At 44.6% G+C, this 25,526-nt stretch overlaps 1 protein-coding gene across 9 annotated transcripts in view; it reads left to right on the forward strand.

Moving 5' to 3' along the window:
- Positions 1–1,317: 1,317 nt before the first annotated feature.
- REPS2 (RALBP1 associated Eps domain containing 2) overlaps positions 1,318–25,526 on the forward strand; it is a 152,963-nt gene continuing 128,754 nt past the window's right edge. For 2 of the 9 annotated variants that reach the window (XR_005591295.1, XM_039515085.1), the window contains exon 1: positions 1,592–1,987. Coding sequence is in view for 8 of the 9 variants with exons in the window: in XM_039515085.1 (XP_039371019.1) it covers positions 1,778–1,987 (210 nt within the window). In the remaining variant the exon portion in view is untranslated. Of the gene's footprint in view, positions 1,988–25,526 lie in introns of all 9 variants that reach the window. The other 7 variants (XM_039515075.1, XM_039515092.1, XM_039515057.1 and 4 more) reach the window with 5 other exon arrangements.

Consider the following 25,526-nt stretch of genomic DNA (forward strand, 5'->3'; position numbering starts at 1 on the left):
TGCAGGGCAGCTGCTGCTCTGGCTGGTGCCAGGGAGAGGGCAGCTGCTGTGGCATTCCCCCACTCCCATCCTGTCTCCTCCTCCTGCTGCTGGTTCTCAGGGCTGCGGCTGCTCCTCAACTCCCAGCCCCCTTTGACTGCTCATGCAACTGGTAAGAACTGCCTGGGCAGGGGGACCTGGCTTCAGGGCTGGCACTCAGGGAGCAGCAACCCTCCCAGCACACAGCTCCTAGCTACCCTTCTCCCTGCACCCTGACCTACATCCTTGCCTGCACTCTGAGCTACCCCCTGCCTGCACACAGCCCCTAGCTACCCCTCCCTGCACCCTGAGCTACACCCTACCTGCACACAGCCCCTAGCTATCCTCTACCTGCATGATGACCTACCCTCCTGCATGCACACAGACTCTACCTCCCTCCCTCCCTGAACCCTGAGCTACACCCCTCACAGTGCACAGCTCCTAACTGCCCCCTCCCTGCACCCTGAGCAGTTTTCAGGCTTTCTGAACTGAGCCCCCACTTTGAATTATAATTTTTGGTTGCACCCCCTCCATCCAGACAGGCTGGGTGGCCTGCGGAGGTGAGTTTGGGGTGAAGATGGCACTCCCTCCCCAGGTCCCGCCATGTGTGCGGAGCTGATATGAGCCCTGCCCCTCCAAAAGAGAAGTCAAACTATGCCTAAATCTGAGGGCCTACCTCCCACCCAGCGGCAAAAGCCTGGAGCCCTGGCACCCCACAGGGCTAAAGTCCTAGCCCTCCACCCTTGCCCAGTGGCTGAAGCCCGGAGCCCTGAGGCCCTGCCTCCACTGGGCTCTGGAGTTTTTATAGCACGTTGGGGGAGGGGGTTTCAGGAAGAAAAAGGTTGAGAACCCCTGTCCTAGCCAGCCTGAGATGGTAGAAAGTGTTATTCATGGGTACAGCTATGTGAGAGCTTAGCATCAGCATGGAATCCAGGAGCACTCCTAAACTACACACTGAACTGACCAGCTGTACAGTGCGGATAATGGCACTTCCCTACCTAGCAGGAGTGTTGTGAGGATAACCACACTGAAGCCTGGCAGGCCCTCAGACACTCCCTCGAAGGGGGGCATGTAAGCACCCCACAGCCAGGCCCTCAGTCACTGAAGAGATCCTGAACCTTTCTGACAATGCAAAGGGGGGGGGGGGAGCTAAGAATATCGGGACTAGGATCAGGTGGTTCCAGCCTGTATCATACACAAAAGGCTGCCCCCTTAGCTCTGACCCGGGAACCCTTCACTGACCCCCGGAATAGCTTGTGCAAAGCTCCCCAAACCTCTCCAGGCCGGCAGAGCCTTTTCCCTCTGGGTTGGTCGCCTCTCCCTCCATCCTTCCCTTCCCAGCGGGGGTGGCGGCAATTCCTCCTCCTCTGCCGCCCCTGGGGCAGCTGCGCGCTTCTCCGCAGCCGCTCTGCCCCGCTCAGGGGTGCTCAATCCGGCGCCCCCCTCCCCGCGCCTCGCCTCGGCGGGCTCCCGCTGGCCAGCCCCAGCCGTGACACTGCGGGCTCCCGGCGGGCCGGCCGGGCACGTCCCGCTCTACGCCTGCGGGGGCCGCTGGCGGGCGCGGGCTAAGCCGCTGTCTGGCTGCTGCCTGCGACAGGCGGGAGGGGAGGGAAAGGTGCTGAGTGAGCGGCTCGCCGGCCGGAGCACTGCAGAGCCGCACCGCGGAGGCGGGGGAACGGGGCCGGCACCTTCCCCCTTTGCAGCGCCGCCTCCTCGCTCCCCGCAGCTCCGCACTCCCGCCGCCCGTCTCCCCCGCCCCATGGAGCAGGGACCCGGGGGGGCAGCCGCGGGGGCAGCGGGGCTGCTCCTGCCCCTCAGCGACACGGAGCAGCAGCGCTACTCCGAGCTCTACTCGCTCTGCTGCTCGCCCGCGCCCGAGGGGGGCTCGGCGCCAGCCCCAGCCGCCGGGGGGAGCAAAGTGGGCGACTTGTTCAGGGCATCGCAGCTCCCTGCGGACACGCTGCACCAGGTGGGTGAGCCGGAGGGCGGGGGCGCCCGGCTGGTTTGCTTGCACCCCTTCTGCCCCACGGGGGGGGGCACGTGGGTTCCCCAGCCCTTGTGCCCCACTAAAGGGGAAAGGTTGGCGGGAGGGGGGGAGGACATATTTCCACCTCAGCTGAATCTCCTGCCCTAGCTTAGCCGGCTTGGGAATTGGGGGGTGTATCAGCTGCACCCTGGGGAGAAAGTTTCCTCTGCCTTTTGTTCTGGTTTATTTGTGTCACTCGCGCTCTTCTCTCCCTCCACCCCCCGCGACCCACTAGTTATACTGTGTTTTAATACGAAGTAGATAAGCCCGTGGGTTTAAGCAGACAAGTGACACCTCTCGAGAAAGTTGGAAAAATATGTGTAGAACTTCCCTGGGCTGTGCATTAAAATCCTATCACAGGGTGAAACTGTCTGGAGTGTTGGATTTGGGATTTTGGTTGTGTGGCAAAAAAACGAAACTTTTTTTTGTCGTGATCTTTGTCCTTTAAAAAAGAAAGAAAGAAAAGAGGATTTACATTTTTGATGAGGATTGTTGGTAAGGCCGTATGCTGTGTTATTGCTTTTAAAAAAATGTTTAGGTTGTTCTGAATTTAGCTATCCAGAAAAGTTGTATGCCATTGAATCCATATATGCTATTTAACGAGCTAATGTATAATGCATTGTAAGTGCTAAGTATTCTGAATATTTATTATTTATCAGAGATTTTTAACTGGAATGGAGTATTTGGTAACTTTAGCTAGTTTCACCCCTCTTCCTTTAGACTACTGAAAGAGTAGAGAGTCTGAAACAAATTAGTATCCCACTAACTGTTGAAGGTGTATATAGTCAGCTGAAGACTGTTTATTGTTTGCTATGTAATTCTCTGCTACTACCAGCTCTAAAAATATTGTAGCAAAAAACTTTGCACTGTCACTTTTGTATATAGCATTTTTTGAGACAGCTTTGTATTTGAAATGTTTTGGGTTTTTTTGGCAAACACAAATATGTAATAGCTTTTTTTTTAATCTGCCCTAAACTGACTTGTAATATTGCGATAGTTGTTCAGTAGCTGCTGTTTCATGCTCTAGGTGTTTACATATTAGTAGTGGGTGAAATGAGCCCTGTGTATTGTTTGCACATCAGTGTACATGAACAGTCATTTGGGATCCCTTGGGATGAATACAAGATTATTTGTTATCCTTTGGAGGTATATATGCAATATTATTTATTTTTACATAGACTATGATTTTAAACAAATTAAGTATTATCATAAATTTCATTAGACATATTCCTAGATCAACTTTGATTACCAGAATAAATATAATAAAAATGTTGTGTATTTCCAGGTTTATGAATCATACTGAGTATGTTTTATTCTGGGACTGTCACAAAAAATCTTAACAATACAACATTTAAAATGTATGTAAATACAAAGAGTAGACAATTATGTATGCTTACAAATGATGAAATTACCTTATGTATAGTAAGCAGGTCTTAATTCTTCTTTTCCACCTGCGGAATAGTAATTTTGATTAACTCAGTCTAGTAGCACACTCTGGTTAGTAATAAACTAAACCTAGGAAGAAAAACACCGAACTTCTATTTTGTTGTCAGGAATTTAAGAAATGCTGTAATTCAGAAATCCTTGTTATATATCAAACAGAAACAAATAATGTCAAGACTAAGTTGACAAACAGGTATAACTGGCTATGGCCTGCAGGGACTAAACTGTGTCGTTTCCCTGGAAACAGTCAGGCCTTCTCTTAATGAGCGTTTAATTTGGATTTACATAATGTCCAGGAGATTCTAAAGTACAGTAGGGGAAGTTGCTTCCATGACCAGATGCCCTCCACTGTTCCAGATGCTGCTTACTTAATAATATCCAGAGAAAAAATGTTGCCAATCACTTGTAGTACCACCGTTGGGAGTCAAAGGGTATGTCTACTTTACTCACTCATGATGGTATGTAGAGTACATACACTGCATGCCCCTCCGGCATGGGTATAAACAGCAGTGTAGAGGGTGAGACACTGCTTAGGTGAGGAGGGTACAGACACGCCAGAACCTTAGGGTGCATACCCTACATGGCTCTCTATGCATCCAAGCAGTGCCTCCCCCATCTACACTGATGGTTTTTAGCAGTGTTGACTCCTGCTGCCTTCCCACTGCCAGAACTTTCTCCACTGCCAGAGCCTTTGACTGCCATGTGTAGCTACTCATCGCAGTGTGGACGCAGGTTGCGTTTTGCTGCAGTGTGTAGCTACAAGTATCCTACACACTGCTACAAGTGTAGACAAGGCAGGGCCGGCTCCAGACCCCAGCGTGCCAAGCGCACGCTTGGGGCGGCGTCCCGCGGGAGGGCGGCAGGCGGCTCCGGTGGACCTCCCGCAGGCATGCCTGCGGAGGGTCCGCTGGTTCCGTGGCTCCGGTGACCGCCAGAGTGCCCCCCGTGGCGTGCCGCCCTGCTTGGGGCGGCGCAAATCCTAGAGCCACCCCTGAGACAAGGACAAAGTGTGTTTGGATCTGCCATGATTCAGTGGGGCTCCTTATGAATGCTTGCAGGAATTCACCCACCTGGATCTATTTGCAGGGTTTGGGCCTTAAAGTTACTAACGTTTGGGAAAGAGGAAAAAGAATTTCAAACAACAAAGAATGCTTAAGGAACTTATTTTTAAAAGGAAAACTGGATTGATAATCTTGAAGTTACTTATATAAATCAAATCTATTAGTGATTTTTCTTAATACACTTTTATTCCATAGCTCTTATTTAAGCATAGTATATTAGCACTGTATCAATTGAGTGTGATTTATTATAGTATTGCATGCATTTTCTTGCTCTGGGATGTGACTTTAGCTGGCAACGTTTTGTGATTTTTACTTGTTTATTTTAGAATTCCTTCCAGGTCCTTATGATGTACAGAGAAGTTTATTCATAAACTGGTTTATAATTGACTTCACTAGTACTACTTGTTTGAGTAAACTTGCATCCTGCAACTGGATCCACACAAGCGAACCCCTGCACACTTGCCCTGCCCCAGTGACTTCAGTGGGGCATCCATACAAGTGAACCCTTGTGCCTGAATGGGTCCAATAGCAGGATCTTGCCCTTTGTGCTTGTAGGACGAGACCCTAAATTAGCAGACTGTTATAACTACAGGCTTTGTAAAAGTTGTTCATGTGACCATATTTATAATAATTGAGGCAGGCTTTATCATCATTGTCTCAAAGTTTTCCATAGAGATGGACTTTCTGGGGAGTTTATGAAGATGGATCAAAAAATAACAGTAACCAAGAACTTCATAAAAAAGAGAACTGAAAAAGTAAAATTGCTTTCTGTGTCACATTCAGATAAAAATAATTAGTTAAGTCAAATATTCTGTCTTTCTAGATCATCTGTAGTAACAAGACCATCTTCATTAATTCACAAAATCAAAATATGATCAACCCCAAACTACAGTTTTGTAAGTTTTTTCACAACACTGAATTTCTTAATTGGCTATGGATCAAAGCTTAACTATAGTATATCATGTTTTAAAATCTAGTTTCTCAGAGATTTTGACCTCAGGTTTTATTTACAGTTAATGAAAATAAAGAAATTCTGGAGTCCAAAGTCTTACACACAACATTACTTCAGTCCTCTAATTTTACTCTGAATTCCCTCTGTTGGCCATGCTAGCAACCACCTCCATCAAAGGTGTTAGCTAACATATTGAAACTCCAGGAAAAAAAAAATCTAACAAAGAAAAGCTTTGGAAAGTTGTTGCAAGAAAAATGTTATAGTTGGTTTTCTAAATCATTTTTTACTTCGCATGCTTTAAGAATGATAAAAACAATTTGATCAGTTTTTCAGAGAATACAATGCTGGAAACATAAAATAAAACAGTGGTGTATAATATGTGGTTGCCAGTGATAAAGGTTGCACCCATTTTAGGAAGAGGTGGCTCGCTTGTGTTAATAGATAACTCGTTTGTTTTGAAATAGTTGTTTGACAACAGGACTTTTACTTTTTTTATTTAAAGGAAGTTTTCGTGCTTAGTATGCAAGCTTTTATGCTGCCTCATGGAGCTAGTAGTACTGGTTGTCGTTGCCATGTAGGAGACATAGACTGGAATCCTATGCTCCAGTTCTGGATTGCAGTTAAACTGAGCTCTGCATAGGCCAGAAGGAGAAGGCGCTTTATGTAATGTTTGCGCGCCTCAGATTCTGTAAACAGATAGGTAGACCCTCCTCCTGCCCCCTGGGCCTCCTACAATAAAACAAAATTAACAGTAAATTATAAAAAATAATATAATTTCTCAGGGCTCTACAGATAGGGAATGGAGAAGTCTCCATCTTGAACTAGAGTGGCTGTAGAGATTGCTCTAATTTATATTGTACTGCTATGGCAACCTCAGGAAGCATCGGGTAATTCATAATAGCTAGAAGGCAGTATGTCCCGGCCTGCTTCCTTCTCCCTCCTCTCAGGAGGCCACTATGCGGTGTGGACTGTGGAGAGACTCAGCATTAGGGCCATTTTGATAATTCTATGCCATTTAGAAATCTTCCTTATGCTGGAGGTATATTCCATGGGTTTGGTTTAAAATGGTTTTGTGGCTTCTTTTGCCCGTAGAGCTGGCATACAGGGGCCACAGCAGAGGCTAGAACATGGGCCCTAATCTCTTGTCTCTAAATTGTTGGCCTTCCGGGGTTTGTAGTTGTGGGAAAAGTGTGATAATTCTTTGAGGGGGCAGGGAGCCATTACTTTTCTGGTTGATCACAGCATAACATTTTGAGCTTGAAGGAAAGTTTCTTCCTTTCTTTCTTGCTTGTAGTGCTATGGCTTGTGTAGCAGGAGAAGAAAAGAGGTAGGGATGTTGTCCACAGAAATCCATCAGTTAATGTAGATGAAATAAATTGATATTGTCAGAGAGTGAAATGTTAAAAGAGGAAATGCTGGGAAAAAATGAATTGCTAACAAAACAAACGTGCAGTCTCATTAAAATCAGCTACAATACTGGGGAAATTGTTAGAGTCAGTTTTGGGAATTATACCAGTAAGCCTCACTTCAGTAGTAGAAAAGTGGTTGAAATTAGGATAAAAATAGAATTATAAATCACCTAGATGAACAAGATATAAAAGGGAGAAACCAGCATGGTAAACTATGTACTCATTCCTCTATCGTTTACTAGAAATCCTTGAATGTGCTCACAACATTTGCATAAAGGAGACTACTGACATTATTTATTTAGAGTTTCAAAAAGTCTTAGATAAAATCCCTTGCAGGAGGCTTTTAAGATAACATTGTAAAATGTCTGGTGCCCCTAAGGTTTGTACTAGGACCAGTGTTTGTTTGTTTGTTTTGTTTGTTATTTGGAAAAGGAAGAGGACAGTGAAGTGACAGAATTTATTTAGGTTAATCAGGACTAGAGGAAACTGAACAGCATCAGACAGATCTAACAAAGCGAAGTGAATGGGCAGCACAACGGCAAGAAATTCAGTGTTTACAAATACGAAGTAATGTACACTGGAAGGAATAGTTAGTGCTACACATGCACATTACTGAGCTCTAATTTAATTGTAACCACTCGGGGAAATATTGTGTGCAACTCCCTGAAAACATTTTCTCCATGTGTAGGTCCAAAAAAGCAAATAGATTGTTAGGATTGAATGCTATGTTCATTTCTGGTCATCCTGTCTCAAAAAAATAGAAGGTCTCCAGCAACTGGTGACAAATGATAAGAGGCAGAGAGACACTCCTGTATGAGGAGAGGTTTAAAAAAACTAGAACTGCTTAACATAGAGGAGAGAGAGGTTATACATAATAATGAATGGTAACTTATCTAGGCTCTCCTACTTGTCCTTTCTCATAATACAAAACCAAGGGGATATAAATGAAACTAAAAGGAAGTAAATTTAAACCTGATAAAAGTAAATTATTAATTGTGGAACTCATTCTCACGAGATATCAATGAGGCCAAGTGCTTAGTATAATTAAAAAAGGCTTGCCATTTATATGGATATTGAGAACATCTATGATCAGGATTTTGTTTTTTTTTTGAAAATGTGGAGGGGTTGAGAGAGAAATCCTCATGCTTCATAGACATGCAGGAGTGGAAGGGACCTCAAGAGGTCATTTGTCCAGTCCCCTGCATTCAAGGCAGGGCTAAGTATTATCTAGACCAGTGGTTCTCAAAGTAGGGCTGCCGCTTGTTCAGGGAAAGCCCCTGGCGGGCTGGGCCGGTTTGTTTACCTGCTGTGTCCGCAAGTTTGGCTGATCGCGGCTCCCACTGGCCGCAGTTCGCCGCTCCAGGCCAATGGGGGCTGCAGGAAGGGCGGCCAGCATGTCACTCGGCCCACGCCGCTTTCTGCAGCCCCTATTGGCTTGGAGCAGCGAACTGCGGCCAGTGGGAGCCGCGATCGGCCGAACCTGCAGATGGGGCAGGTAAACAAATCGGCCCAGCCCGCCAGGGGCTTTCCCTGAACAAGCGGCGGCCCTAGTTTGAGAACCACTGATCTAGACCTGACAGGTGTTTGTTTAACCTGGTCTTACAAATATCTAATGATGGAGATTCTACTGCCTTCCTAGGCAATTTATTCCAGTGGTTAACCGTCCTGACAGGAAGTTTTTCCTAATGTCCAACCTAAACCGCTCTTGTTGCAATTTAAGCCCATTGCTTCTTGCCCTATCCTCAGAGATTAAGAAGAACAATTTTTCTCCCTCCTCTTTATAACAATCTTTTATGTAGTTGAAAACTGTTATCGTGTTCCCCCTCAGTTTTATCTTCTCCAGACTAAACAAACCCATTTTTTTCAATCTTTATTCATAAGTCATGTTTTCTAGATTTCTAATAATTTTTGTTGCTCTTCTCTGGACTTTCTCCAATTTGTCCACACCTTTCCTGGAATGTGGTGCCCAGAACTAGACACAATACTCCAGCTGAGGCCTAATCAGCATGGAGTAGAGTGGAAGATTTACTTAGTGTGTCTTGCATACAAACTTACGCTGCTAATACATCCCAGAATGATGTTTTATTTTTTTTGCAACAGTGTTACACTGTTGACTTGTATTTAGCATGTGTTCCCCTATGACCCCCAGATCCCTGTCCTCAGTACTCTTTCCTAGGTAGTCTAGGGTGACCAGATGAGAGGGAGAAAATATCGGGACAATGGGGGGCGGGAGGGGGCGTCCGCTGGTGGATCAAAAACAAACAAAAAAAACCCCGAGTGCTGCCAGTGGAGCAAAATATCGGGACAAATTGTGTCCTGACTTTATCGTTACGTCTGGTCACCCTAAGGTAGTCATTTCCCATTTTGTATGTGAACAACTGATTGTTACTTCCTAAGTGGAGTACTTTGCATTTTTCCTTATTGCATTTCATCCTATTTACTTCAGATCAGTTCTCCAGTTTGAGGGCAAAAGCCAACCACTAGTTGATAAAGGAACTACCTTTCAAACCATTATCTGTGGAATATTCCATCATTGTCCACTGTAGGGTTTCTTGCATCTTCCTCTGAAGTACTTGGTTCTGGGCACTATTGGAAACAGGAGACTAGATTAGATAGACTGCTGTTCTGATTTGGAAGGACAGTTTCCTTTTCGAGAAAAGTTGAATAGTGTATTTTTCTGAAAGTGTAGACATAAGCAGTAGATCTTCCAAAGTGTCAATAATAATATTTCATCAGGTTTATGCTCGCTGAGTGAATTGAAATATTGATACTACACATATTAATTGCTGCATAACAGGTGGCTGTTATGACTGTTTTGCAGCATTTCTTTCTTTCCAGTCAGTCAAGTGTGACCTGATTTTAAAAGTACTGCAAGCAAGCAGTGAGTACAGCATCTGCTGTACCATTGCATGATGAGAAATTCATTTAGTTAGACAAATAAATAATTTGTATTTGCATGGTGTATTTTATGTAGTATTACTCTGTGTTTCACAGTGAGAAGGTGTGTTTTGGCTAGCTTTCATAATCACTATAAATTTGTTTTATTGAAGACATTGAGCAGAGAATCTGGGGGACAGGAAGATGGGAATCAAATGTTTGTAAGATTTGTAATTTCTGTAATGTGTGACTCAGAATAGCTAGAAAGAGGGACTGACACGGGTATAGCTAGTCAGAATAGCTAGTAAGATTCACAGTACAGACATACTGGCTACATGATATGCTTTAGTCTTACACTGTACTGTAATTTTCACTTTATATTTTATTTCTACTAAGTCGTTATGATATACAGGAAACCTTATTTGTAAACTAAACCTTTGTAAATGTATGAGAGATTTTAGAGTTAGACTTAAAATAGTTTACAAGCACATAGCTAATATTTTATAAAGAAAAGTGCATTCTTTCAACTTTTGAATCAACAACCTGTATTACTTTGAGCTCCACAGATTACAAATACTAGTTGTATGATGGTACTGTAGTTGCACAAATACTGCATTTTTGAGCTGGAACTGTCCTTGTATTTCTGTGTAAACAAAGTATTCAGACAAATTATATTGCTTTTCTTCTACATGCCTAGTAGGTTAATTTATCTTTATGGTGACATGTTACTATGGTAACCATGAGTTGTTTGACCACAGTGTTGTGTTAAAAACAGAAGTGTGAATAGATTAAAAAAAAATCTCTAAGTCTGATATTCTGGGTGAAAAATGGCAGTAATTTAGTTGGTTCTTAATTTTAAACTGCAGAACTGTTAGGTAGAGAGACAAGGTGGGTGAGGTAATATCATTTATTGGACCAACTTCTGTTTGTGAAAGAGACAAGTGTTGGAGCTCCACCGAACAGCTGTTAGGTGAGAAGAGTGGAATGAATGTCAGTCTTAACGTAACTTCCCAAGATAGAGAAGAATGAGAATTGTGGCAGCAATAATGTAAGGATTATGAGATTCCTGACTGGGGAAAGTCAGAGTGGGCTTACCATTTCCTTTAAACAGATAAATGTGTCTCTCCTTTAGAGCTAAGTTTTTTCCCATTTACTTAAGCATGAGCTGAGTTTGTGCATCCATGAACAGAATTTGGCTCTAAAGTTTTCTTGGTCCGGAAAATATAACTTAGTTAATTGGCTTGGAGTAGGTGTTGAATTCTAGCAATGTGCATGTTGTGATGTGGGGACCTGCCTGGCTCTGTCTACAGGAAGCAGATGCCTATAATTTGGAGAAGGGATATTTGTCGTGAGAAATCTGTTAGTTTTATGTGTCTGTGTAAAGTAAGCATCCTGTTTGACATAAAACAAATGATTGCTTGCAGTGTTGTTGTAGCTGTGTTGGTCCAGGATATGAGACAGACAAGATAGGTGAGGTAATATCTTTTATTGAATCACCTTCTATTGGTGAAAGAGACAGCCTCTATGTAAGCTTGGAGACTTATCTCTTTCACCATCAGAAGTTGGTCCAATAAAAGATATTACCTCACCCACCCTGTCTCTCTCATAAAACAAGTGAGATATTTTGTGCACAGGAAGTAGAGGTGTAATACCCATTTAATGTATGGATAGACCTAACTGTTATCATTCTGGCCTTTGGACCCTATGCCCTTCTGATATTTAAAAGAGCAATTAAGGGAGGCAGACAATAGTATACTGAGAACTTTGAGGAAAAAATACATTATTATTGCTATTCAATCATCACTAGTGTGTTTTGCTTTGTACAAACAGAGGGAGATGCAAATCTAGATCTAAGGAAGTTAGTCTAAATTAAATTTTTAGAGTTCAGATATATAAGAGCAAGTTTCATGATGTATTCTATATAAATGGTCATTGAAAGGCCTTAATGTATCTTAAACTAACATAGACATAGGGCCTATGCTTTCAGAAGGGACTAACGGTTTTGAGTACTTCAGTTTTTGGGTATCCAATATGAGATAACTTGGGGAACTGATTTGCAGAAATTGGTAGGCATCCACTCTCTAAAAACTCTGGCTCCTTAATGGTGTCTCAAATTGGGTACCCCAAAATTGAAGCATCCAAAACCACTAGTCACTTTTAAAAATTAGGCCAATGTATTTCCATAAATGGCACTGAGATTTGGCATAACCAGGCCAACCACTTCCCACAGACTTTCCTTTCCTGGCTGGGGGGATGTCAGGGATTTAAATAGCTACTTGAGCAAGAGGGAGGCACAGATCCATTGGGATGTGCATAAGGGAACAACTCAGATTCTTCGAGAGAGGTGGCTCTAGCATGATTTAGGAGAGCTAAGTATTTCTGTAGCCTTTTTCATTATGTCCTAGTTATATTTAGATAAACCTATTGTATTCAGTATGTAATTGTGTAAACAACTCTGTGTTTGTGTACAGTGTCATGCAAACACTCATGTATAATTATTCTAAAACTATTATCTGATTTGATCAGTAGTGTTCATATTAAAGCTGCTCATAGTCTGTTTCCCAGGGGAGATGATGTGTGTAAAAGTGCAATCTGCTAGGTGCATTTAGTCCATAAACACCCGTAAGAGGGAATGTATAAAATTTGATGTGAGCTGAGCACAAAGGATTAACTACATGCAAAGAATTTATTTGCAAAAGATTGGGCAAATTGGATTTGTGATAAAGAACAAAAATAAAGACCTGTGCTCTATCCATGAATTTGTTTTATGCTTTACTAAATGAAATATTTGGCAAATAACATAGGAAATATTTTACTGTGATAGTATGGCAAAATGCTGTGGATGCATTATCTCATTTAGGTCTATGATTCCTTAGCGTGCTTGCTCCAATTATTTTAACATTAACTTCTTATTGTGAAGCATCTGCCATGCTCTTGGCTGTAGTATGAGTGTTGTGTTCTAGAATGAAATTGGAAAATTGTTTTCATAAGATTTGCCTTCGCCTACCTGCTCTATTAGTCAGCTACTGGGTCATTAGAAAAAGACGATGGTGGTGTTTAGATTAGTTTGACCAGAGACTAAATGGCTCAGAGACAGGGAAAGGAAGATTAAACCTTTTAGCTTGGTGTTGCTGGTCCAGCTTGAGTCCAGTTTAGTACTAATTAACAGTTATTTCATGGCTGGTAAGTGGAAAATGTGTAATTGGTTGATGAACTGTTTACTGTTCCTATTTCATAGAAGCTAGCAAACACAACTGCAACAAATTCAATCCCAATTTAAAATAATACCCTAACTGCTGTCTTCAGAAAAATATCCATCTTGAGAGCTTTGCCATTGTAAATTATGTGGCTGTCATAGCACATTATTCAATCACCTACTTAAATCTCTTTTTCTCTATCTCCACAGCTTCCTCACTTCCGTGAGCAATCTCCTCTTTTTTTAATAGGCCACAGAAACGAACTTATTCACTGAAAATATCCTTCCCTTACTATTTCTGTTTCCAGTAACTCTTGAGTTTTCATTTGATATCATCCTATGATCTGTGTGACTTAGGTGGTCCTCTTCTCCTTCAGGTAATAGTGAGGACCTAGTCTTGCAAACACTACCAGATGTAGGGCATACTACTGTGTCTAGTCATGATTCTAAGCTCTGTACTAGGTCAAAAATGTTTATAGGGATAGGCTGTAAATGATGAGTCTCAAATCACTTGTGTTGTCAATAACCTCTTCAGATTCAGTTCTATGAAAATCTCTCTTTCTCTTTTCTCATTCCGCCACAGAAAACGTTTACTAGAAAAAAATGTTTTCTTACCTAATGAGCCCCAGCTATTGGTTTCATTTAACTTTTAAGGCATTATTTATTTATTTATAAACCTATTACTTGACTTCTTTGAAAGGTGCTAAATTGACAATCTTTTTGAGACTGAAATAATATATCTATCCTCAGGAAATGTTCCATATAGAAAATGGCAATACAAACTCTCCATACTACCCCTATAATTTACCGCAAAGCTGATGTAGAATGAACACTTTTAGAGACATTAGTTTAGTTTTCATTGAATCCTTGACTTTTCTGCTGAAGAAGATTGTATTCATGATGTAGGTTTCATAAAATCAAGTTTATACACAACCTAGGGCAGGAATGTGGATATAAAGTATGACATAGGTTAACAGAAACAATCACCAATTCACTCCCACCTAGGAGCTGCAGGGATGTGGAGCCAGGTAGGGAGCCCCTGCCAGCCCCGCCAACCCTCCCCCACCCCAGCAGCAGGGTCCGTGCTCCCCCCCTCCCCAGCACCCATGGTGCCCCGGCCGCCCCCACCAGAGCACCTGCAGCCCCCCGTCCAAGTTTTAGTTAGGGGTATATAGTAAAAGTCATGGACAGGTCAAAAGCGGTGAATTTTTGTTTACTGTCCATGACCTGTCCATGAGTTTTACTAAAAATACCCATGACTAAAATGCAGTCGTAGTCATAGTCCATGTGATTCCCATGATACAGCTTGGTCAGAGGGAGACCTTGGTGAATCATGGTAGAAATAGTCTGGCTGAGGAGTCCAGCGCACAGGAGAGAATGGGAGCATGAAGTACTCACTCCCATGAGGTTCAGCAGCACTTTAATTTAATCTCAAACTAACCTGAAATGAAAAATTTCAGTTTAGTTTTCCTGAAGGGAAATAAAAAAAAATTGAGCAAAAAATAAATTTTCCCATGAAAAATTTAGATTTTGCTGAAATTGCATTTTCTCTTGGAATATCATTTCAGTGGAAAGTTCCAGACCAGCTCTAGTGGCTGTCATCTAGCTGAGGAGGGTCTGACAGGACTCAGAGGAGCTGTAGACTTTGCCTCCAAGTATGGTCTAGAAGTGAGATTGTGTATGAGCCAGTGACAGTGCTGTAACATCTGTTGCAAGAAACCCATGCTAGTCAGTGATCCCCATAGAAGCTGTCTGAAGTGTTTAGGGGAAACCCACGTGGGCAACAAGTGTCGCATTTGCAAGAGCTTCAGATAGCAGACCAAAAAGGAGCAGGACATTCATCTCCGAGCTCTCCTTATGGAGTTGGCCCTTGCACCAGCATTGCAGCCAACAAGATCAGACTGCGGCCTTGGTGCAGAGTGCGCTACCAGCACCGATCCCCATCCCCGGTAGCAGCTAAAAACAAAAAAGGCCGGGAGGGGATGTTCCCTTACGTCCGATAAAGGAAAAGAGGCAGCTCTTCCCCTCTGGACTCCAACTCCCACAGAGCTATTGAGCAAACTTCAAGGTTTGCCCGCCACCCCAGGAAGCGGCAGAGGCACTTGGCACCTGGCGGTGCCATCCATGCCAGAGGCCTTTCAAGCTGCTAAAGACATACTTTCTCTTCCGGTGTCACCCACACCAGCCGCTGAGGTGCCCCATTCGAGGCTTGGGATTCTTCCAGAGGTCCCATCAGTGCGGCACTGCTCCTCACCGCAGGGGGTGTCGCATCAGCGCTCACCTGAACAGCGCCACCAGCCCCAGACGTGGATCGGCTTGCCTGCCAGATTTCCTAGCATGGTCCCCAGACTCTAAGCAGCGTTCCTCGGGCTCTAGGCGTCGATTGCCAGCATTCTGGCGCAGATCCACAGAGGTGTGGCACCAGTCCCCAGAGCCCCGGTGCCAGGAGCTCCCAAGCCGCTCTCTCAGCTCACGGCATGGTTCTGGAGGGTTGAGATGCCGGTCCTGGGAGCCCTCTCACTGGTCACCAGATCATCTGTATGGTTCACCGTGGGCGCATCAACAGTCTCTGACATGTCGATCTTCCTGCTCCCATTCACGATCTACGGAGCGGCACCGCTTTCTAAACGTAAGGTATCGATTTCTAGGGTACCATCGCCGATCCATCGAACGCTGTCGCCGGTTAGCAGGGGCGCGGCACTGAGAGCCATTGTCCCCATACAGGTCCTCAATGGAGGTCTGCGGCCGCAGCTGACAGGATCGGGGTAGACAGGCGGCCTCGGTACTGTCCTGGTCCCCCAGACAAGTTTACCCCTCCTTGGGCTCGAAAAGCAAGGAGGAGATTCTGCCCGCAGGTGATCAGCGACAGTCTCCCGCCTGCCACCTGACTCGGACATGGAGTCAGAGCAGGCTCCCCAGGGCCGGCCAGCCACGGCTGATACTCCCATAGCAGAAGCAGCGGAGTTGGCAGACCTGCCTGTACCTGCCACCTCATCATCTTTGCCCGATGAGGCGATCACAGGGCCCTCTCACTCTGTTCCCTATGATGATGCCAGGCGCTTTTGAAGAGGGTCGCCTCACACCTGGAGCTGGAAACTGAGGAGCTCGTGGAGCCCCCAGACTTCCTGTTCGATTTACTGAGTATAGCAGCCCCTTCCAAGGTGGCATTGCTGGTGCATGAGGGAGTGGTGAAAATTATTAAGGCCCTGTGGCAGACACTTTCCTCACTGCCCCCCATCTCCAAGCGGGCAGAAAGAAAATACTACATCCCTGCTAAGGGGTATGACTATCTTAATACCCATCCTGCCCCAAGCTCACTGGTTGTGTCGGCAGCCAATGAGTGCGATAGACAGTGCCAACCAGGATCGATGCCTAAGAACAAGGCGGCAAAGAGGCTCGATCTCTTTGGTAGAAAAATGTATTCTACATCCAGCCTTCAGCTGAGAGTGGCCAACCATCAGGCCTTACTTGGCCCTTATGATTTTAACATTTGGTTGTCGATGGCCAAGTTCACAGATTCACTGCCAGAGGAATCCAGGAAGGAATTCCTGGCTATCCTTGATGAGGGCAGAGTGGTGGCCAGGGCAGCCCTCCAAGTTCATAGAATCATAGAATCATAGAATTCAAGATCAGAAGGGACCATTATGATCATCTAGTCTGACCTCCTGCAAGATGCAAGCCACCCCACTCCACTCCTCCAAGTGCCCCCTGCCCCTGCTGAAGGAGCGAAAAACCTCAGGGCCCCAGCCATCTTCCCCTGGAAAAAAAAAATTTCCCCCCCCCAAATGGCGGTCAGCTGAACCCCGAGCATGCGGGCAAGACTCTCCAGCCAAACCCTTAGTTGCCTCAGATGCGGCAGACTCTGTGGCCTGGACCCTGGCCTCGGCCATTTCGATGAGGGCAGGCATTCTGGTTGCAGTCGTCAGGCCTATTAACAGAGGTTCAACAATCCATCCAGGACCTCCCATTCGATGACCTGGCACTGTTTTCCGAACAAACGAACAGTAAATTACATGGCCTGAAAGACTCTAGTCTCTAGGGCTACCTTGTGCTCTCTGGGCCTTTATATACCAGGGCTGGTGAGGAAGCAGTTTAAGCTGCAACAGCCCCACAGGTTCAGGAGCCAACCTCAGTCGGAGCCCTTCGGCAAAAAGGACAAGGGTTGTAAGTGCCGGCAAGGCCATCAGCTGGCACCCTCTGCTCAATCAAGCTCCACCCGTAACCAACTGGGTAACAAGCAGGTATTTTTAAGGTGTGCTCGAGGGCAACCTTCCAGCATGTGTTCTGGATCCTTCTCCCCTGTTGTTTTCCAACCATCTGTCCCCCTTCCTCCCTGTCTGGGCTGCTATAACATCAGACTGGTGGGACCTCAGCACAGTAGCAGCCCCTCAGCCCCACTTCCTGTCCCTCTTCAGGGACCCTTCTCACAAGTATCTGCTCGTTCAGGAGGTGCAGGGCCTTCTGCGTGTGGGAGCCGTGGAGGAAGTCCCACTGCATTTGAGGGGAAAGACTTTTACTCCCTCTATTTTTTGATCCCAAAAGTCAAAGGGGGGGGGGAGGGGGGGGGTCTGTGTCCCATACTTGACCCATGGAGCCTCAACAAATATCTCAAGAAGTTGAAGTTCCGCATGGTCTCTTTGGCCTAGATCAGAGAGACTAGTGCGCCGCTCTCGATCTGAAAGATGCGTACTTTCACATATCGATATTCCAGTCTCAGACGAGTCCTACGTTTCGTAGTTGGGACTGCCTACTACCAATTCGCAGTGCTCCCTTTTGGCCTAGCAATGGCGCCAAGGGTGTTTATGAAATGCATGTCAATGGTGGTGGCCTACCTCAGACGTCTGGGTATACACATTTACCCATAGCTCGACAACTGGCTCATCAAGGACTGGTCCAGGTCCGGTGCAGCATTGAGATGCTGCAAGCCACTTTTCACACTTTGGGCCTGCTGATAAACGAACAAAAATAAACATAAATCATGGACCAACAGATAGAGTTTATCGGAGCAGTACTTGACACTACCCAAGCCAGAGCATTTCTGCCAGAGGACAGGTTCAGGGTAATGTCAGATCTGATTGCCAGCGTCACCACACATCCGCTCACCCTGGGTCACATGGCAGCATGCACGTATGTTGTCCGCCATGCGAGATTCAGGCTGCGTCCCCTCCTGATGTGGCTGGCGTCGGTCTACTCCCCGGCCAGACATCACTTAGACAAGGTCATCACAAGGGTCACCTCTCTGCAGTGGTGGTCCGACCCAATGTTGATGTTGGAAGGAGTGCTGTTCGTGAGCCTGTGACTCATGGTCTCCCTGATTTCGGATGTGTCTGACCCTGGTTGGGGAGCACATCTCGGTACGCTGCGGACTCAAGGGTTATGGTCTTGAGAGATCTTATGTTACATATAAACGTCAGGGAGCTCAGGGCCATTCATCTGGCTTGTGATGTCTTCCTTCCTCAACTGTACGGTCGGGTGGTACAGGTGTTGATAGACAACATGGCCTCCATGTTCTATGTCAATAGGCAGGGGGAGCGTGTTTGTCGACTCTGTGCCAGGAGGCCCTCCGTCTGTGGTACTTCTGCATTCAGCATGCAATTCACCTGGAAGCGTCGCGCTTTCCCGGTGTCTGGAACATGCTGGCAGATCGCCTCAGCAGGTCCTTCTTCTCTCACAATGTCAACCAGGATATCTTCCTCCCAGTGTTCTGTCCAAAGCCTCACATGACCATTCAGAGGTCGTCAGAGTGCTCTTCCAGAAGTGGGGAGCTCCCAGAGTGGATCTGTTCGCCAACAGGCAGAACAGAAAGTGTCATCAGTTCTGCTCTCTCCAAGGCCTCAGCAGAGGCTCACTGTCCAATGCCTTTCTCCTGTCATGGTCAGGGGACCTGATGTATGCCTTCCTGCCAATTTCGCTCATCAGCAAAGTCCTCTCAAAAATCAAGAGGGACAAGACCTGGGTCATTATGATCACCCTGGTGTGGCCTCACCAGCATTGGTTTGGCATGCTCATGGACCTGGCCAGGGCAGCCCCGTAGCCACATCCCAGCCACTCAGACCTACTCTCGCAGGATCACGGTCGGCTCCTGCACCCAAACCGTACCTCTCTCCACCTCACTGCTTGGCTGCTGCGTGGTTGAATCTAGAGAAAAAGGCCTGCTCCAGTCAAGTACAGCAGGTTCTTTGGGAAAGCAGAAAGTCCTCCACCAGAGTGACTTACCTGGCAAAGTGGAAGCGTTTCTCCTGCTGGGCATTGGAGCACAACATCTCCCCGACCCAGTTATCTCTGCAGTGCATCCTGGATTACCTGTTTCTCTTAAACCACCATGGTCTTGCCTTCTCTTTGATTAAGGTGCACCTGGCAGCCGTATCGGCCTTACATTCTCGCGTCCAAGGTAGATTGGTGTTCTTGCATGAGATGTTGATCAGATACTTGAAAGGCTCTTTCTGCCAATCCGGGACCTGGTTTCCCCAGTGGGACATCAACCTGGTCCTCTCCAGGCTCATGGGTCAACCCTCTGAGCCTATGGCTTCTTGGTTGTATTCCTTGTAGTGATTACCTTGGTGAGGCATCTGTGAGATTAAAGTCCTCACTTCGGAACTCCCATACAGAGTATTCTACAAGGACAAGGTCCAGCTACGGCCCCACCTGGCATTTCTGCCTAAGGTGGTGTCGCACTTTCATGTCAACCAGGATATCTTGCTCCCAGTGTTCTGTCCAAAGCCTCACATGACCAACGAGGAGAGGCGGTTGCACACTCCCTACATGTCAGGGGCACCCTGGCATTCTACTTGGAGCGTACCAAGCCCTTCTGTAAATCAACCCAGCTCTTTATCATGATAGCTGACAGGATGAAGGGCCTTCCAGTGTCCTTTCAAAGGATTTTGAATTGGATCATCACTTGCATCCATACTCGTTATGAGTCAGCACAGGCTGCGCCTCCACTGATAGTGAAGGCCCACTCGCCTAGGACTCAGCCATCTTCCGCTGCCTTTCTGGTGCATGTCCCTATCCAGGACATCTGCAGGGCTGTGACGTGGTCTTCAGTACACACGTTCATGACACATTACACCATCACTCAGCAGGCCAAAAATGACGCTGGCTTCAGCAGACCTGTGTTGCAATCGACACGTTCATGAACTCCTACCCGCCTCTGGTGATACTGCTTAGGAGTCACCTACAATGGAATGGATATGAGCAAGCACTCGAAGAAGAAAAGGCTGTTACCTTTTGTAACTGTTGTTCTTCGAGATGTGTTGCTCATGTCCACTACATGACCCGCCCTCCTTCCTCACATTCGGAGTTCTGGCAAGAAGGAACTGAGGGAGCGGGGAGCCGCCGGCACCCCTTATATAGGTGCATATGTGCGCCGCGCCAGAGCCGGTCCCCTACGGATACCACTGATACAAAACTTCCAGCACTGGTGCATGTGGCGAGCACACACACCTACAATGGAATGGACATAAGCAACACATCTCGAAGAACAACAGTTATGAAAGGTAACGGTCTTTTATGTAACGATTTAAGAATATTAATCCTTACTGTAATAGATTTTTGTTACTTTGATGTCTCAGGGAAATTTACTAAATATTTACACTCTTAGGAGGAATTGCTTTTTAACCTTTATAAAAATGAAATACAATAGATTTGTCCAAGACATTTTAACACACATGTTGTCATCCTACTTTGAAAGCCCTGTTTGTAATGCATGAGTGAGATCTTACATGTTCCTATGTAATGAGAGCAAATGTGTAATAGGGCACTATTGGTTCCCGTTTACAAGGGGCCAGTGGAGAAGAAAGGCAGCTAGTTAATACTGTCATGTGGCTGTGCTTTCCCAAGGCTGCTGCAATGGAACTGTGCTCTGTGTGGCTAAGAGGCAAGACCAAGGGAAGAATAAAGAAAGCAGTTGGCCTTCATAGCTTATTGACCTTGCATTGTCAGTCCCTTCACTGCAGCATTAACTCCCTCTTTCCCGCTTTTCCAGCCCAAAGGGATCTTCATGCATGGAAAACCCATGTGAAGAAAACATCAATGCCATGGTTAGTAGTGTGGATTGGGAAAAGGCCAGTGAACCATAAGTTTGTCCCCTCTCCTGGCCTTCGTCAGTTGGTCTGGCCATCCTGTGATGAGTCACCTATGAGCATGTCTAAACCCAAGTTGCCCTGACCCTGCTTTAGCCTGACGAGTCATCCCTGAGCCAGAGAGTTTGATCAATCATCAGAGGCGCAGGTCTTGTGATAGGCTCCAGGCCATTCAACCAGGGTTCAGCCAGTCCATAGGTGAGGACTCAACTGGGTGACCCCAAAGCAGGTATATAGGCTCCTAAGGGAAGCAGTCTCTCAAGACTGCTCAGTGTCACTACCTGGCCAGGAACACCCCCATTGTCAGTAATTTCAACAGATTGTTCTTGCTCTGGTTCTTGCTAGTGCTCCAGCTGGCTCTAGTCCATGCCTGTCTTCGTGCTAGCCATACCCTGTTCCAGGCTGCATCTGCTTCTGCCTCAGCTGGCTGCCTGGCAGTTCTGACAGCTACTTCACTCGGATCTGCTCCATTGCTGGCCCCACCTTTAGCAGAGGAATTTGCCGGGGAGTTGCATCAATCCATTGCCATACCTATAGCATGGGTTACTCTATCTTGGGAAGAAATGACTCTGAAAAAGATTTGGATGTCATGGTGGATAATCAGCCAAACATGAGCTCCCAGTGTGATGCTGTGGCCAAAAGGGCTAATGCAATCCTGGGATGCATAAACAGAGGAGTCTCAAGTAGGAGTAGAGAGGTTATTTTACCTCTGTATTTGGCACTGGTGCAACCTCTGCTGGAATACTATTTCCAGTTCTGGTGTCCACAATTCAAGGATGTTGATAAATTGGAGAGGTTTGGAGAACAGCCACCAGAATGATTAAAGGATTAGAAAACATGCCTTATAGTGATAAAATCAAAGAGCTCAATGTGTTTATCTGAACAAAGAAAATTAGGGGGCAGCTTCATCGCAGTTTATAAGCACCTACATGAGGAACAAAACATTGATAATGGGCTCTTCTGTATAGCAGGTATAATAAGGTCCAAGGGCTGGAAACTGAAGCTAGACAAATTTAGAGTGGAAATAAAGCACAATTTTTTAACAGCGAGGATAATTAACCAGGGGAACAACTTATCTAGGGTTGTGGCCACCTCTGGCAATTTTTAAAATCAAGATTGGATGTTTTCCTAAAAGATATACTTTAGTTTAAACAGGAAAATTCAGGGAAGTTCTGTGGCCTGTGTTATGTAGGAGGTCAGACTAGATGATCACACTGGTCACTTCTGACCCTATCTATGAATATGCAAGGTGACTAACATCTATCATGTATAGTTCATTCTCTCATCTCCCCAGAGGGAGAAGGGTGCATGGAGTGGACTGTTTTGCATTATAATGTATATGCTGCTCTGTGCCTATGATAAAGTTAGGTCAAAGAAGAGCACCGTGTGCTTGGAACAGAAGGTGGAGAAGTTTGCGGTGGGCCTTAGTTCCTGTGGGAGATCATTCCACATTCTGGGACCAGTTCCCGAGAAAGCTCTGTCTCCTGCACAGACTAGCTTTATCTGCAGAGACTACTGTTATGATAAAAAGTTCCCTTGTTCCAGAGTTGTTAACTATGGTCTTTATCCCAGAGTTTTAGGTGTTCTTTTGATCTAGGCCGTTAAGCACCTGGAAGATAAGGACTGAAACCATGAACTTCACTTAGTATTTTATAGGAAGCTAATATACAGAGCAGAGGACAGGTTTGATGTGCTTGTGGTAGCCAGTGTTTGTGAGGAGATATGCTATGGTATTCTGTACTAGTTGGAGTTTCCTAAGGGTTAATGGCTTCATGCCAAGGTATGTTGCATTACTGTAGACAAGACAGGAGGAGAAGAAGGCATGTGTAAGTGAGGCCAACTCATCAGTTACCAGGATGGGATGGAGTCTGCCAGTCAGCCAGGGGCAGTAGAACGCATTACTCACACATGCAGTTATATGATAGTTTAGCATCAGCATCCGGGAACACTCCTGAACTATAGACTGAATTGAGCAATTGTAGCTGTGTACCTTTAATCAAAAGAGACTGCATCATGGCTACAAACTCTTTGAAGTGCTTTTCTCTGTCCACCAGCATGCTTCTGTCTTGCTTGGACTCAGCTTCAACAAGCTGTTCTTTATCCATGACAGGCTAAAGTTTCCAGTGGTATGTTGTTACTGGAGCTGGTCAACAAACTTTTTTTTTGGTGCAAAAAAAAATCCCGAATGACAAATTCTCATTCCAAATGTTTAGTTGTGTTTTTTTGGAGGGCCATGGGGGAGGGGGAGGAAATTTTAAAGTAAATTGAAATTATTGTTTGTTTCAGATTTTGAAAATTGAAATATTGGCTCTTGGATTTTTGTTTTGCGTCTCATTTTTTTTTCTTCCTCCTTGCTACTAAATGAATAAATAATAAAATAATGTCCAGTTCCTGCACCATCACCACTATTATCTATCTTTAACTTTGCCACTCTGCAGTAAAAAGAGTGTGCCATTTTCCCATTTGCCACCTTGTACGTTTTCCAAAGTTGGAAAAGTTTTGAAAAGTTATAGACGAAAAAAGGAAAACAGAAAAAGTAAAAAAGATACTTAGACATCCTTCATTCTCTAGCATTCAGTGAGGAAAGGGAGGAAAAAACAAAATTTCAACATATTTTGTCTGTTGACATCTGAAATGAAAATTTCATACAGAACAAAACAAATATTTTTGTTTTGAAATTTCCAATTAAAAAAAATACTGTTTTTCTTGCAGAGTTAACTCCGTTATTTATGCTCAGGTTAGCCTACCTGGGGTGAGAACAGCCATACTGAGAACTGACACTCAAACTGCACGGAGTGGTTGTGCTAGCTAATTCGAGCTATGGCCTATACCTCCTGACAGACAAGCCAACTTGAGTTCAAAGCAGCAGCACACTGTAGTTAAGGGATTTTGTGTGTGGATGGGACTTAAGTTAGACGCAACGCTCAAGTTAACTCTGCAGTGAAGATATGCCCTTAGTAACAAATGAAATTGACTAGCTCTTTTTTGTAATCCTCTTCCTCCTCTGACCAGTACTCCATCAGTGTTTGATATGTTAGTGCCTTGAATATTCATAGTGTTTAATAACTGATACATTTTAATAGTTTATTTGGTGTGGCCAGATCTGCTTTGTGAACAATGGAAGTTAAGCTATTGCTTGTGTCTACAATAAGTAAGGATGTGTAGAAGATGTTCAAATAGCATTGGAATCTTTAATGGCTTTTTTTGCCTTATTTTCTGAATTGTATAGAAATTAGATCAGAAAATTGAATAGAGATGACTAAGCTCCTTCCATCTCAGTATTAAATAGTGAATAAACTTGTGCATATGTGCCATCACATTATTTGTTTACAACAAAGCTAATAAGGTAGACAAGGATTTTGTGGTGTGTGCGTGTGTGTTTTTCAGTGGTACAGCTAAAGTTATTTTGAAGAAAAATGCTTTCCTATTCAATGCAACATGGAGTGTCTTTCAAGATAGGCATTAAAATTAGTCTCTCATTTATGGAGCACTTGAAACACATTGTCTGCTTTTCACTAATGATAATGTTGGGACCTGTCAGTTCATGTCCTACATTTTTGGTTATTTTGGCAATGAATCTTACTAAAGTAATTTAAAAGGGAATCTTGCTTATGAGAAACATGAAATTGCATTTGTGGGTAAGAAATTATCCTGGTTTCAGTTTATGAAACACCACACTCGAATCGTACAAACTATGACTAGGATCCTGCAAAAGCTTATGCACGTGCATAGCTTTAAACATTGAGAGTGAAATTCTGGCACCGTTGAAGTCAATGGGAGTTTTGCTGTTGACATCAACTAAGCCAGGATTCCACCCACAGTGTATAAAGATAAGCATGTGTATAAGTCTTTGCAGAATTGAGCCTGTGTCTTTGATCAAAAAAGGCTGAACTTGTGTTCATGAAAGCATTTTAATTTCCACATATGCAAATTTTAACTTGTAGGTCACACAAATCTAGTAAAACAATGGAACATCTGGTAAGTTTTGCAGATTTTTTTTTTAAACCGGAATAAAAAAAATACAAAGGATTACGTCAATTTCTGACAGTTTCTCTCATGTAGTCACATATGCTGTTTGCCCCCAAACCCAACCTTGGTTACAATCCAGGGCAAATATACTTGACTTTGTTATCACAGGCCAAATTTCAAAGGATTATGGCTGAAAATGTTGGCACTGTTTTGCAAACTATCTCTTCTTTCATGGAGTGAAGTAATAATAAATGTTCATCCATTGTTGAAGTGAACCATTTCTTGGGCACTCTTTGAAAAATGAGCCATATGCTAAAACTTATTGGGGAAAAAATAATTTAGACAATTGTTGTTTTTCATGCCTGTCAAGATTTATACTATGGAAGGCAGACAATTTACTGTGAAAATGGTTTTGTTATGCAATGTTTGTTATGCAATGTTTAATAGACCTTTTTTTTTTTTTTTAACAGAAACTTGTTAGTCTTAAATGTTTT

The sequence above is a fragment of the Mauremys reevesii genome, linkage group 1, assembly GCF_016161935.1.
Source record: "Mauremys reevesii isolate NIE-2019 linkage group 1, ASM1616193v1, whole genome shotgun sequence".
Lineage (NCBI taxonomy): Eukaryota > Metazoa > Chordata > Testudines > Geoemydidae > Mauremys > Mauremys reevesii.